General features: G+C 33.6%; 2 protein-coding genes across 4 annotated transcripts; both read right to left on the bottom strand.

Annotated features, from left to right (window-relative positions):
- Nucleotides 1–1,480: 1,480 nt before the first annotated feature.
- LOC106765184 (BEL1-like homeodomain protein 7) lies at nucleotides 1,481–6,108 on the bottom strand. 3 transcript variants are annotated; one of them, XM_022782630.1, is made up of 6 exons: nucleotides 5,944–6,108; nucleotides 4,298–4,940; nucleotides 3,846–4,201; nucleotides 2,867–3,219; nucleotides 2,715–2,775; nucleotides 1,481–2,410 (listed from the first exon to the last, which is right to left on the bottom strand). In XM_022782630.1, exons 2-6 carry the CDS (start codon nucleotides 4,803–4,805, stop codon nucleotides 1,778–1,780), a joined length of 1,911 nt encoding a protein of 636 aa, XP_022638351.1. In that variant the 5' UTR covers nucleotides 4,806–4,940; nucleotides 5,944–6,108; the 3' UTR covers nucleotides 1,481–1,777. The 3 variants fall into 3 exon arrangements, with proteins under 3 accessions (XP_022638351.1, XP_022638350.1, XP_014505201.1); XM_022782629.1 differs by lacking the exon at nucleotides 5,944–6,108 and having other exon boundaries at nucleotides 3,846–4,156; nucleotides 4,253–4,993; XM_014649715.2 differs by lacking the exon at nucleotides 5,944–6,108 and having other exon boundaries at nucleotides 4,298–4,993.
- Nucleotides 6,109–10,742: 4,634 nt separating this feature from the next.
- LOC106762976 (BEL1-like homeodomain protein 10) lies at nucleotides 10,743–13,718 on the bottom strand (the record flags this gene model as incomplete). The annotated part of the gene is given in 4 exon segments (XM_014647118.2): nucleotides 10,743–11,822; nucleotides 12,181–12,241; nucleotides 12,333–12,685; nucleotides 13,315–13,718. Coding segments are annotated over 4 exon segments (1,451 nt in total), but the record flags the coding sequence as incomplete, so codon positions are not given.

The raw sequence follows: 13,718 nt of genomic DNA, 5'->3' as shown, positions 1-13,718 counted from the left end.
TTAATTTTTTTATTTATTGAATACTTCCAAAATTTTATATTTTTTATTTTAGAATTTATTGTTTAATTTTTCCATTAACTATGTATCATGCTTATTATATTGTTCCATTTTTTCACTTCTCATATGACAATATAAAATTTATTAAAAAATAATTATTTAATAAGTTAATGTATTATTTGTTTTGAATTTTTTTTCTCTTCAAAACATTTAAGAAATATAAGAAAGGTCTTTTTAACATGTATCATTTGACATGAAATATTATATAATATTATGTTTTTCTTTGATGTGATTTTTATATTTTATTTAAAAAATATTTCATTAATATTTAGAATAATAGAAAGATGAATACGGGTATACCTCTCCTATCGACATAGAGATGATAAAAAAAATTACCTAATAAAATGAAAATGAATTTTTACTTCAGAATATGAAATAATAAAATTTGCATCCATTAAAAAAAAAAAAAAAAACCAATGATAGAAAATTATTAATTTTTGTTGTAAAAATTTCATAAAATAATTATTCTAACTTAACTTTTTTATATTCATTTGATATTATCATTTTTTTACTTTTTTTTCTTTTTTTAAATATAAAATTTTACACTTTTATAATCATTTTAATCAAATGAATGTAAAAGTGCATATTGTTACTCTCTCGTAAAAATTCATATAAGTCATGATGAATGGTAGAAAATATACACGTAGGCATGGGTAGATATAAAAATAATATCAGTTCCATGTCCTATCTTTGATCCCATCACTTTAACATCAATATAATATGATGTTGTTTTTAGTTTAGGGTTTAGCAAAACCATGTGGTGTATGTATAAAAGGCAACGCTCTTGTCGTTGTTGATTGGTGAATTACTTTTGTACGCATGTGAGGTTAATAGGAAAGTCTTATGTTAGGATGCTGAGTAGCCATAAATAATTTTAAGATAGCAATAGCATAGGTGGCTATGTTTCTCAGCTACATCTCAGACCTATGATTCTGAGGCAGTGCTCTCTGTTCTGCCTTATCATGGAAGCCAAGAAAATCGGCTACGTAGAACATGACATAAAAACAACTTGGTCCCCAACTTCCCTGACCACAAGACAACAACCAAAAGCTTCAACCTTCCAGCTTTTGAAGCCTGAAAAAAGGTAGATTTGAACACAAAATCTCTGCTTGCTTTGCTGTGTTCATTTGAAATCTGTGCCATGCATAAACCAGACCAAAATTTTGGCTCCCTTCTGCGTTCTCCCGGTTCTAGGTTAGCTAATCTGTGACTCTCACCTTTCATAAATAATAACAGATACAGTACTGTATAGCAAATGTTCTCTTTACCACAAACAACATTCATTTGAAGATAAAACATGTCAAACTTTATATATATATATATATATAGAAATTAATGGAAGATAAAATGGGCAAATTCTTCTTCCTAAAAACTGTCTTCAACTATCACAACTTCATGAAAGATACAAACTTCAACAATAAGATTGCACAAGAGTCAATGCATTCAGATTGCACCCCTTTTACATTGTTCACAAGATTCTTTATTCATCATGCATGATGCACAAAATTGCCTGCACATGATACAACCAATCTTCACCATCATGTTACAAGAGAATATCTACACATACCTACGTGTATATTTTGTACTACTGTTCATGATTTACATGGCTTTTTATGAAATGTTGACAACAAGAATGAATAACGAAGTAAATAAAGCAACAACACAGGCCCTTTTGTTTATCTATCTATTTTGGTGGTACATACTTCCGTTGTTCCCTTCATCACACAACAAACTCGTGCAATAGGTGAGGATTGCCAAACTTGTTTTGTTGCTTTTCTTGGTCTGTGAAATGGTAATCTATCAAATCAGCCTCTGAGGAAGAAGCCAATGTTTTCTTACGTCTTCTATGCATGTCATCATTGGACCCGCCAAACCCTTCACTGTCACAGTTCCTCAATTCCAATGCTAGTGACACCTGTCCACCAACACCAATGTTACCTAACTCAGATAAATCGTATGTGGCAGGAGCAGAAGCAATTATGCAGCCTTCCCCATAATAAGAACTGTTGCTGTTGTTAATGTTGAACCTTTGGTCACCCTGCAGTCTCCCAATTCTAGGATCCAATCCATTTTCTCCATGATCACTACCTCGGATTCCTCTGTCCAACTCTGAATCATGATCCAACTTCAACCCATGATGCTGAATATCACTTTCATCTACTGTTATTATGTTGTCCTGGGACTCTTCCCTTTTGCTGTCTGGAGATTGAACATCATCTCTTGGAGCTTTCAGTGTGTTCTCTGATGATAATATATTGCTGCTCATCTCAGAATCGCCAAATTCTTCCTTATAGATTTCTTCAACCATTGGCTTCCAAAGCCGCACCCTTGCATTAATGAACCAATTTGCCACCTGACATGAATCAAATGAACGTCAGCAAACGTTACACAACAAGACTGAAATTTCAGGAGGTCACTGATTTTTACTGTTGGATCCCCATCAAAACCAAATTTTCAGGGAATACATGTAGACATTTAATTTGTTTCTTTATGTTGGAGAAATAACTACTTTTTAAGTTTAACAGCGGTATTCGTGTAAACACAATATACTCTTTACTATCAGCTTTGGAAAAGAGTGATTATTCAACACAAGTAATCATTCACAAACATGCACTTATACAATCTTCTGCAACTTAGAAAAATATTAGCTATCGTACCTGGTTTCTTGTTAAGCCAGTTTGCCTTGCCAGCATAATTTTCTCTGAATCCTTTGGATAACTGGAGCCAAATGAAAATTGGAAAACAGTTATCAGACTAAATACTATATAGGAAACAGGAAATAAATTATGTACAGAATAGGGGGAGTTACGGATGGAGGAAGTGCTCAAAGAGCCATGCTCGAAGTATTGAAACAGAGGTTTCAGGAAGTCCCCTCTGAGGCCTCCAAGCTTGTCGCATTACACCAAGTTGCTGAAGCGCCTTTTGCTGCCGAAGCTGCTGATCAACATAGCGTAGACGAGGTATTCCCTCTTGTTCTCCAAGGCTCCTTTGAGTCACTTGAATTTGACCACTAATGGCATCGCGTAAACATCGAAAGTGGCGTGATATTGTACTCAAGGCCAGTGCAGTGTATAGTTCAGCTGCTCCACAACCAGCAACCATATCAAAAGATGAAACCACGATCTGCATCTGGTGGCAGTACTGTCTGTATCTTTTATCAACCTGCCAGAGCAACGAAAGAAATTAAGAGTTAAGTCACAAGCTAACATGGTCATCGCCATGAACTCACACTAGTTTTGTCTTTAGTATCTACGTATACACAACATAATCAATCACTAATGCAGCATACGTATAAAACTAACTATATTGCATAACTAAAAATCAACCGTGGAAAAAGTCATTTACTCTTTTATTCTGTAACCATTTTCCCTGCTACTTATTACTAAGTGTTATAAATCTATACATAGCACTTTCAATACATACACATTTTTCCAGGAAAAACAATAACATACCAAATTAGAAAGTCGTAGTGGTTGTTGAGTGAATAACTTTACACCAAAGCTTAAGCTGTTAGGTAAAACGTTCATTTGGAACGTGTTTTCAAAGGATTATTTTGGAAGAAACAATTTTTTCTTTCTCCTAATGTTCTCTTACAAAAGATATGAAAAAAAATGTGATTTTTACTTGAAAATAAACTACTACACATATACGAAATATTTCTATATGTCGCAAAAACTTGAAAACCAACTATATGAAATACAAAAAACAGGGGACAGACCAGGGCCGTTATATCAACAGAATAGAATAGAAAGAACTGTAATTCAATGCTACAAAGTCTAGAGGCTTACCTCATCCAACATGGTCAAAAGTTTTGTCTTTTTGTCCAACAAATTCTGTCGTTCTGCCGGTGAGAGTTCACATGAGGAGTTTGCAGCAGAACTGTTGGGACATGAAGATATCTGCCCCGATTGGCTGGTAGATTTTCCATCAGAATCTTTGGAGCCATCTAAACCAATATCACGGAAACTCCGTTGCTTCTCTAAACCTGTTTGCTTCAAAGCCTTTCGAACATTAACTATTTCATCAAGCAACTCCTGTGCTGCCTTAAGGTATTGTGGGCTCAAGACACTGCTGGAGAAGCCTAGTGATCCATCTTGGCCTTCACTGAGGCACATTGAAGGGTGTTGTGGAGTATACAACAAACCCTCCCTTTTGTGAAAGCCAGAAGAAGCCAAAGATGCCATGCACTNTTGGCCTTCACTGAGGCACATTGAAGGGTGTTGTGGAGTATACAACAAACCCTCCCTTTTGTGAAAGCCAGAAGAAGCCAAAGATGCCATGCACTCGGCATTTCTCAATTCCCTTTGTAGGCTGGCTTCATCATCTTTGAGNGATGAAGTTNCCTTTAAATTTGGNACAGAANCAGTCATTAGTGAAGAGAANCCTGCGCCAGGATACTGNTATGGAAAGGTAGGGACTGATGCAATAGAAGGCATCACTGAGCCAAGGCTAAGAGACAAGCCTTGGTTCTGTACATTTTGCTCACTGTCCACAAGTCCCAATTGTGTTGTCCTTGGAACAATATGGGAATGGGAATCTCCNGCATTGGAAAAAGAGTCTTGANCAGCTGTNGGGGCCGCATTTGAATGCCCATCAATAGANTGCACAGTCATTGTGTCCCTCATGGATGTCATGAACTTCAACTCATTTTGTCCTCCAACAGTTTCACTGTAGTTATGNGGTAAAAGNGGATTCCCAGACAACATATCTGCATAGGNCCCTGAAGAAAACGCTTGGTTTGAATACATTGTAAAATTTATAACTCAAATTCAAATGTGCCTGTTTCTGGTTTCTTCACAACTGAGTCAGCTACACATCTCCTTCGAGGTTTAGGTTCAAGAAAGCAATAGTGATGCTGAGCTGAATATATTATGCTGCCTCTGCTACAAGATNGAACCAACGATGATGATGTTNNAAAAACAAAAGCTCNTCACNATANAGANCNNAAATTGAATTAAAATAATCNAANAGGNNNAAAAAGTTAATGAAGGGAAAGATTAACAAAATAGAAGACACGTATGATCAAAGGAAAAGNTTACGTTGTTATAAAGCAAAAGCACCACATCACAAGCAAGAGCAATCAGAGACACATTATANCACTATCTACAGCATACATATATCTGTAGCATAACAGTGCAGCTTCAACCGTTCACTAACCACAAAGCATTGGCTTAAACTTCAAACGACGTGAGGAATTAAAAAGGGTTTGGCCGAAAGCATGCTTTCGTTGCCATAGATTAAGAAAAGAAAGGCTTTGTTTACCCTGTTAAGTAAATTGACCAAAGGAAGCTTCTTTCACTTTAGTTGTTTTGTTTTTGCGGGTTGCAAGTCAAAAACGGAGGTACGAGGTAGCAGAAAACGATGAAAACACACCAGAAAACCAAACAAAACTGAAAAAAGAGGTGCGAAACCAAAATCCCACAGGCATAATTGGCTTCAAAGTTCAAACCCTACGGCGGTGCTGCCGGGGCAGGTTAAAACTTAAAAGTGAAAAGCAAAGAAGCAAGGTGGAGCTCAGAACACAGAAGAAGAAAAAAAAAGTGAAATTGAGGAGTGAAAAGAAGAAAGGTACAAGAGAAACAGTGCAGCGGTCAATGAAGANCAGAAGACAATAATGAGTGAAAAATCGAAACCTTTGAAGCATAATTTAAACTTTTGCAGTCGACAGTAGCTTTTAGATAGTAATTTATAGTTTTAANGATGAAAAGTGAAAACCCCACCACCCCTTTTGTTAGAAGAAGAGTTTATGGGGAGGAGAAGTAAGTAGCATCTAGCATGATGAAACAGAAAGAGTAAAGAGCATGATGATGATAATGATCTGAAGTGTNTGTTGTGAAGTGTTTCTGAGAAAAGAGAGAGAAAGAAAGAAGAAGGAAAGAGAAATACCTGAAAGAGATGAGCAGGGTGAAGTGGGGAAGAGAAGAGAAGAAAAGAAAAGAAAAGAGAGGTTTAGAGGAAAATTACAGACAAGAATCCACAGTTTGGGGAAGCCCAGACAAATGGCAATCCCAAGACATATAAATTTCAAATTATCTTTGGAACAACCAGCTGCACCAACCAATGTATAACAAAACCATTTTTTATCAAACAAATAAAGAATCAAACAAATTGGTTTCTTACTTTCACACGTCTACGTCTCATATACATCATTTATTTCTATTAATCAAACTTTCTTCTGCATGCTGTACTTAAAACCAATGTCCCTAACGCATTTGCTTGTCGTGTTACATATATATGTACATAACTTCTGAGAAAAATATTACACCAATTCGCATACTAAAATGTTTTTTCAGCATATTCTTATGGTTGTTGTGAAAGAACAAAACTTTTCAAGATACTCCTTAAAACCCCACAAGAAATAGGATAAAGATATTTAGACAACATATTTTTCATAACATTTGAACATTATCATACATGTCATTGTGTGATTGGTCTATGGTGGTGTCATTGTGTCATTTAGACCAATCACACAATAATACATATGATGATGTTCAAATGTTGTCTAAAAAATGTTGTCTATGTATCATTACCCCAGGAAATATGTTGTAAAAGTATTACTATACATCACGTGTGAGAAAGTAATAACATGTTAAAAAACTGTAGTAGTAGAATAGAAGGTAAAATGTAAATAGAAGCATGAGAATAGAATAAAAGATATGAGAGGGTGGTTGACTGGTTGATTATATTATTGCTTGGAAGTGTTCAAAGGCTAACCACCAGTTGGTGGACCTGAAATGTAATGCAATATAATGTATTGTTGTAACCTATTTCCCTCTTAAGCCTCCCTCACATAACTTAAGTCACAAATCATGCACAATCTTTGTGTTGTTGAGTTAGGATGAACATAGACATTGATAGAAGAAAGAAGAAAGAAGAAGATTAGTTGTTGTGTGATGAATGTAAAATGAAAAATGAAAAATGAAAATGTAAAAAATATAAGGGTTGGGTGGATTGGGTATGAGTAGAATAATAAGTAGGTCAAAGTCACCAAATCAGGCATGGACGTGTATGTTTGATGTGTTCTAAATCTAACCACAATCCACTAATTCAGTGCACGTCATCTCTTATTAATGTGTAACTATTATTAATTAATTATATTAGGTCGAGTGGTATTATTATTATAAACGACTTTGGTGAGTGCCCAAGTTATTAGTATATGATTTGTTAGTTATTATGTAGCTAGCTGGATCCAAAACACTCACTTATTTCATCTATACCTAGCCAGCATAACATATTAATACAAGTCGGCATTAAGAAGATTTAATGTGAAGTAACACCGTAACACATTTTTACATTCATTTTAACACACTGTATAAGAATAAAATAGCTATAAAAATATGAATTTTTGTATTTTTTTCAAGAAAAATTATTCTTTGACATATTTAAAATTTTTATTTATTTGACGTTATCTTTTCTTTCTTTTAAAAAAATACAAAAATTTGCATTTATGACTATTTTACCTTTACATTCGGTGTTAAATAAATGTAAAAATGTGTCATCACGTTTTCAAAAAAAAAAAATTAAAATATAAAAGAGATAGTGTCAAATGAATGTAAGAAATTTATACCGTAAAAATTATCATTTTTTTTTGTGTTATGGAGCTTTCTTATTCAATTCAAATCACCATGTCCATTGCTTCTTCAATTGTACATTGTGTCAACTTTTCATATTCATTGAATCATCATCAAATTGTGAAGGGCTTTTTTCCTTTCTTTAAATGGATAGGGTTGCCTCTCTTCTTAGAGGCATATCACTATCATACCACCCTCATAGTTTATTCATGTACCTTTATCAGATGTTGGAATGTTTAAAATGTTCATATTTTTTTATTATAGAACTTAAAAATATATTTTATAATCCATGATATATTTCGAGATTTGAATATACTTTATAGATTGCATGATCTAAATATGGATTTCAAATTGTATATAATTCATAATGTATTTCTAGATTTCTTAATTACATTATGTAGAAATATATTTTAAATTGTATAATTTGTAATATATTTTTACATTTTCAATTGCATATTTCTATATCAAGAATAAATTTCTATATCTTTTAAAAGTAGAATCCATAATAGTATTATATAATTTGAAATGTATTTTTTTTTTAGTTTTGAATTGTATAATTTAAGATAAAATTTCTTAATTATCATATATCAAAATATATTCGGTCATCAAAATGTTTTTCGATTTTAATCTCATATAATAAAATTTCTTACACACATATCTATTTATTGTTAATTATTGTTGAATCTTAATCCCACATTAACACAAACATCTTTAGTAAACAAAGAAACTAAAATAATAAAATATTACATTTACGAACATGTAAATGCTAAAATAATTCAAAAGCTTATTTCTTTTATATTATATGACTAAATAATTAAACTAAATTGATTTTTTTTTTAAGTTTTGCTAAGCATATTCTTTTAAAAAAACTTTTGCCCCTCGATTTTTGTTGGTTAGTGTAATTTAAGAAGCAAATTTTATTTTCAATTTGAAACTAACCACATATAATTTTCAATTCAAATTAAAATTAAGTTTTAACATTTCAATTAAGACATCTTCTCAACTAAAATCGTGACTTTAAAATGAACTTTCCACTTTTATTAATTGCATCACATATTTCACTTTTATTAATATTTATTTAAATTTTAAACCTTTTCATCTAGCATTAGTAAAAATAAGTGAATTACTATTATTTTTTACTTTACTTCAAATATTGAAATAGAAGATAGCTTTTAAATAACTATTTTATCAAATTTATGTTTTAGGTGATAATTTTGTAAATTAACCATTTTTTATTTGACTTTTTTTTTACTTTTGTCAGTTCATACATTTTGACAATTAAAATCAACATGTACTTCATTATCTGGAATTAGCTTTGGGATAAAGAAAGCATATTGCTTTTTAATTAAAGGACCTATGTATTGTTGAATAAATAGCTTCATAACCATTAGTACTGCCCAACAGATAAATAAAAGGATAAATATAACAAAGTACAATAGCACAGTTAAATAACTACATGTCTGCATATATAAACTGTCATAAGAAATGGGTAAGAAGCAGCTGTTAAAAATGTTCAAAAGTACAGCTTTGAAGATTTTAATCCAAGGTATTTTTGGATGGTCATTATCCAATTTAATAGTTGTAAATTTAATGAGTTTTGAATCATAGATTTGGTTAAAAATCGTACCAAAACCTTAAACTATTATATTTATAGATAATGATACTTAGACAACATTTTTTTTACAACATTTAAACATTATCTACGTGTCATTCTGTGATTGGTCCATAGTAATATTTATGATTATTATTATTGATTGTAAAGTAATTTTGGACCAATCACAGAATGACACGTAAATAATGTTCACATACTGTCAAAAAAATATTTTCTAAGTATCATTATACTATATTTATATTTATATTTATAGACTTATATCTCATACACATGTATTTAAGAAAGTAATTCAAATTATGAATGCAGCAATGGCACAAAGCATCTTAAAAGACAGTATTTTATGAAGTGAAAATATTTACCACACAAATAAAGCCAACTTTTCTTCCATAAGAAAACAAATGCATGCCAATGGTAGCTGCAAATTGCAGGACCCCTGACACCAGTAACTATGTCAGATGTACAAATGCTAGATATATAAAAAAAAAATACAATTACATATAAAACCATTGGCTAACACAATATTCATGATTGTTGTTTCAAGAACTAACCCTTTGTAATTGGTGATTGGTTAATTATTTTTAGGGTAATAATGGGGAAGTTTTTGTAGGGTTAACTTTTTGGGCAGTAATTGAGTAGATGCTGACATGCCATAAATAATTCTAAGATAGCAATAGGAGCCTATCTGTCTCAGCTACATTTCAGACCTATGACTCTGAGGCAGTGTTCTCTGTTCTGCCCTATCTTGGAAGCCAAGAAAATTGGCTACGTAGAATATGACAGAAAAACAACATGGTGGTCCCAAATTTCCCCTGACCATATACCAACAAGCGAAAGCTTCAACCTTCCAGCTTTTCAAGCCTGAAAAAAAGTAGACTGGAACAGAGAAAATCTGTGGTTGCTTTGCTGTGCTCATTTGATCTCTGTGCCATGCATAAAGCAGTGCAAAAGTTGCCTTCCTTCTGCACAGGATTGCCAATCTGTGACTCTGAAACTTCATCAATAATAATGGATGCAATGCAGAATACAAATCCTCTCTTTACTTTAATCAAACCACCTTTTAGTTTCTTTCATTTCTACACAATCACACACTAATTCAACCATGCTTAAAAAGCCTATTGTTTTCAACCATATCATTGTATAGAACTTCAAACATGAAAACATTCATTCTTCAATATAATTTTCATATACTAGATTAACTGATTCAATGTCTATTTGATTTTCCATTAGGAAAGAGTTTAATGGGCATTTTGCTCCACCCAGATATACACTTTCCTTTTGTGTTATCTCATAACACATGAAGCCGAGTTTCCCAACACACAATCACAAGCAGCTGTGATACCTCTAGTATGTTTGAATAGCTTCTTTGATAATAGTTTTATGACAAGAAAATAAAAAAGTGTAAGAATAAACTAACTTAAGATCTCTCGTATAAAATATTTAGACATCGTTTCTACGTTTGTGCATTGGAGGATGTAAAACTTGCATTCAATTCAACACCAATAAACCCAAAGGCAAATAGTATTAACAAAAGTAATCAATATGATTGTACTCCTTGTACATGAAGAAGTTATGGTTTATGAAGCATAGTCATACATGAAAGACACAAACTTCAATGACGTGAGAGCACAAGAGTCAATGCATTCAGATGGGTACCCCTTTTACGCTCTTCACAAGATTCCTTATTCATCACGCATGATGCACAAGATACGTTCCTTGTCCTTACAAAATTGCCTGCATTTCTGATACAACCAATCATCCCTTCACCACCATGTTACAAGAGAATATCTACACATACCTACGTGTATATTTTTGTACGGTTCATGATTTACATGACTTTCATGAACTGTGGACAACAAGAATGAGCAACCAAGTAAAATAACAACATAGGCTTTTTTTGTCTATCTAACTATTTTGGTGGTACACATTACCATTGTTCCCTTCACCCTTAATCACACAACAAATTCGTGTAATAGGTGAGGATTGCCAAACTTGTTTTGCTGCTTTCCTTGGTCTGTGAAATGGTAATCTAGCAGATCAGCCTCTGGGGAAGAAGCCAATGTTTTCTTACGTCTTCTATGCATGTCATCATTGGACACGCCAAACCCTTCACTTTCACAGTTCCTCAATTCCAATGCTAGTGACACCTGTCCACCTACACCAATGTTACCTAACTCTGACAAATCATATGTGGCAGTAGTAGGAGCAATTATGCAGCCTTCCCCATAATAAGAACTGTTGCTGTTGTTGATGTTGAACCTTTGGCCATCCTGCAGTTTCCCAATTCTAGGATCCATGGCATTTTCTCCATGATCACTATTTTGAATCCCTCTGTCCAACTCCGAGGCATGATCCAACTTCAACCCATGATGCTGAATAACACTATCATCAACTGTTATTAAGTTGTCCTGGGACTCTTCCCTTTTACTGTCAGAAGATTGAACATCATCTCTTGGAGCTTTCACTGCGTTCTCTGATGGCAATAGATTGCTGCTCATCTCGGAATCGCCAAATTCTTCTTTGTACATTTCTTCAACCATTGGCTTCCAAAGACGCACCCTTGCATTAATGAACCAATTTGCCACCTAACATGAATCAAATGAAGATTAGCAAGCAAAACAAAGACTAAATTAATGTGCTTGGTTCAGCTTAATTTCGAAAAACAACTACTTATGTGTAATGTCCAAGCATTGCTTGTGTAAGAAATTTTAAAATGTCAACTAATCAGAATTCAAGAATGACAGTGGTATTGATTTTAAGATAATTATTATAAATATTAACAAACTTACATACATGTAAGAACTTTTAATTAAATTGCTAGTGCAAACACTGTTTACTCTATACAATCAGCTTTGAAAAAGAGTGATTATTCCAGACAAGTAATCATTCCCAAACATGGACTAATACAATCTTCTGCAACTTAAAAAACATTAACTACCGTACCTGGTTTCTTGTTAAGCCAGTTTGCCTAGCCAGCATAATTTTCTCTGAATCCTTTGGATAACTGGAACCAAATGAAAAATGGAAAACAATTATTAGACAAAATACTATATAGGAAACATGAAATAAATTATGTACAGAATAGGGGGAGTTACGGATGAAGGAAATGCTCAAAGAGCCATGCTCGAAGAATTGAAACAGAGGTTTCAGGAAGTCCCCTCTGAGGCCTCCAAGCTTGTCGCATTACACCAAGTTGCTGAAGGGCCTTTTGCTGCCGAAGCTGCTGATCAACGTAGCGTAGACGAGGTATTCCCTCTTGTTCTCCAAGGCTCCTTTGAGTAACTTGAATTTGGCCACTAATGGCATCGCGCAAACACCGAAAGTGGCGTGATATTGTGCGCAAGGCTAGCGCGGTGTAAGGTTCAGCTGCTCCACAACCAGCAACCATATCAAAAGATGAAACCACCATCTGCATCTGGTGGCAGTACTGTCTGTATCTTTTATCAACCTGCCAGAGCAAAGAAAAAAATAAATAAGAGCTGAGTCAAAAGCTAACACTGTCATCTTCCTAATCACTAGAAATCCTTGAATTTTTAGTATCTAAGTACACACAATTCAAACAATCACTAATGTAGCATACGTATAAAATTAATTAAATGGGATAACTAAAAATCTACCACAGAGAAAGTCGTTTTATTCTTTTGTTCTGTGACCAATTCACTGCTATTTATTACTAATAAATCTTATAAATCTATATATACCTCTTTCAACACATACACTTTTCCAGGAAAAAAATTAACACAATTAGAAAGTTGTACGGGTTGTTAAGTAAATAACTTTGCACAAAAGCTTAAGCTGTTAGGTAAAATGTTTATTTTAAGCATGTTTTGCAGTTATTGTTTTCAGGAAAACAATACCTTTTCCTTCCAAAGTTCTATTGAAAATAATACGAAATAAAATGATCTGCACTTGAAAACAAACTACTACACATACACTAAATATTTTTATGTGTAACAAAAACTTGAAAACAAACTATATGAAATACAAAAGAACTGGTGACAGATCAAGGCAGTTATACCGACTGAATAGAAAAGAGGGAAAAGCTGTAATCCAACGCTACAAAGTCTAGATGCCTACCTCGTCCAACATGGATAAAAGTTTTGTCTTCTTGTCCAATAAATTCTGTCGTTCTGCAGGTGAGAGCTCACATGAGGTGTTTGCAGCAGAATTATTGGGACATGAAGATACCTGCCCCGATTGGCTGGTAGATTTTCCATCAGAATCTTTGGAGCCATCTAAACCAATATCACGGAAACTCTGTTGCTTCTCTAAACCTGTTTGCTTCAAAGCCTTTCGAACATTAACTATTTCATCAAGTAACTCCTGTGCTGCCTTGAGATATTGTGAGTTCAAGACACTGCTGGAGAAGCCTAGTGACCCATCACTTTGGCCTTCACTGAGGCACATTGAAGGGTGTTGTGGAGTATACAACAAACCCTCCCTTTTGTGAAAGCCAGAAGAAGCCAAAGATGCCATGCACT

This window comes from Vigna radiata, chromosome 6, assembly GCF_000741045.1.
Source record: "Vigna radiata var. radiata cultivar VC1973A chromosome 6, Vradiata_ver6, whole genome shotgun sequence".
Classification (NCBI taxonomy): domain Eukaryota; kingdom Viridiplantae; phylum Streptophyta; class Magnoliopsida; order Fabales; family Fabaceae; genus Vigna; species Vigna radiata.
The sequence above is the reverse complement of the archived record's forward strand: the minus strand, read 5'-3'. Positions and strand labels throughout refer to the sequence as shown.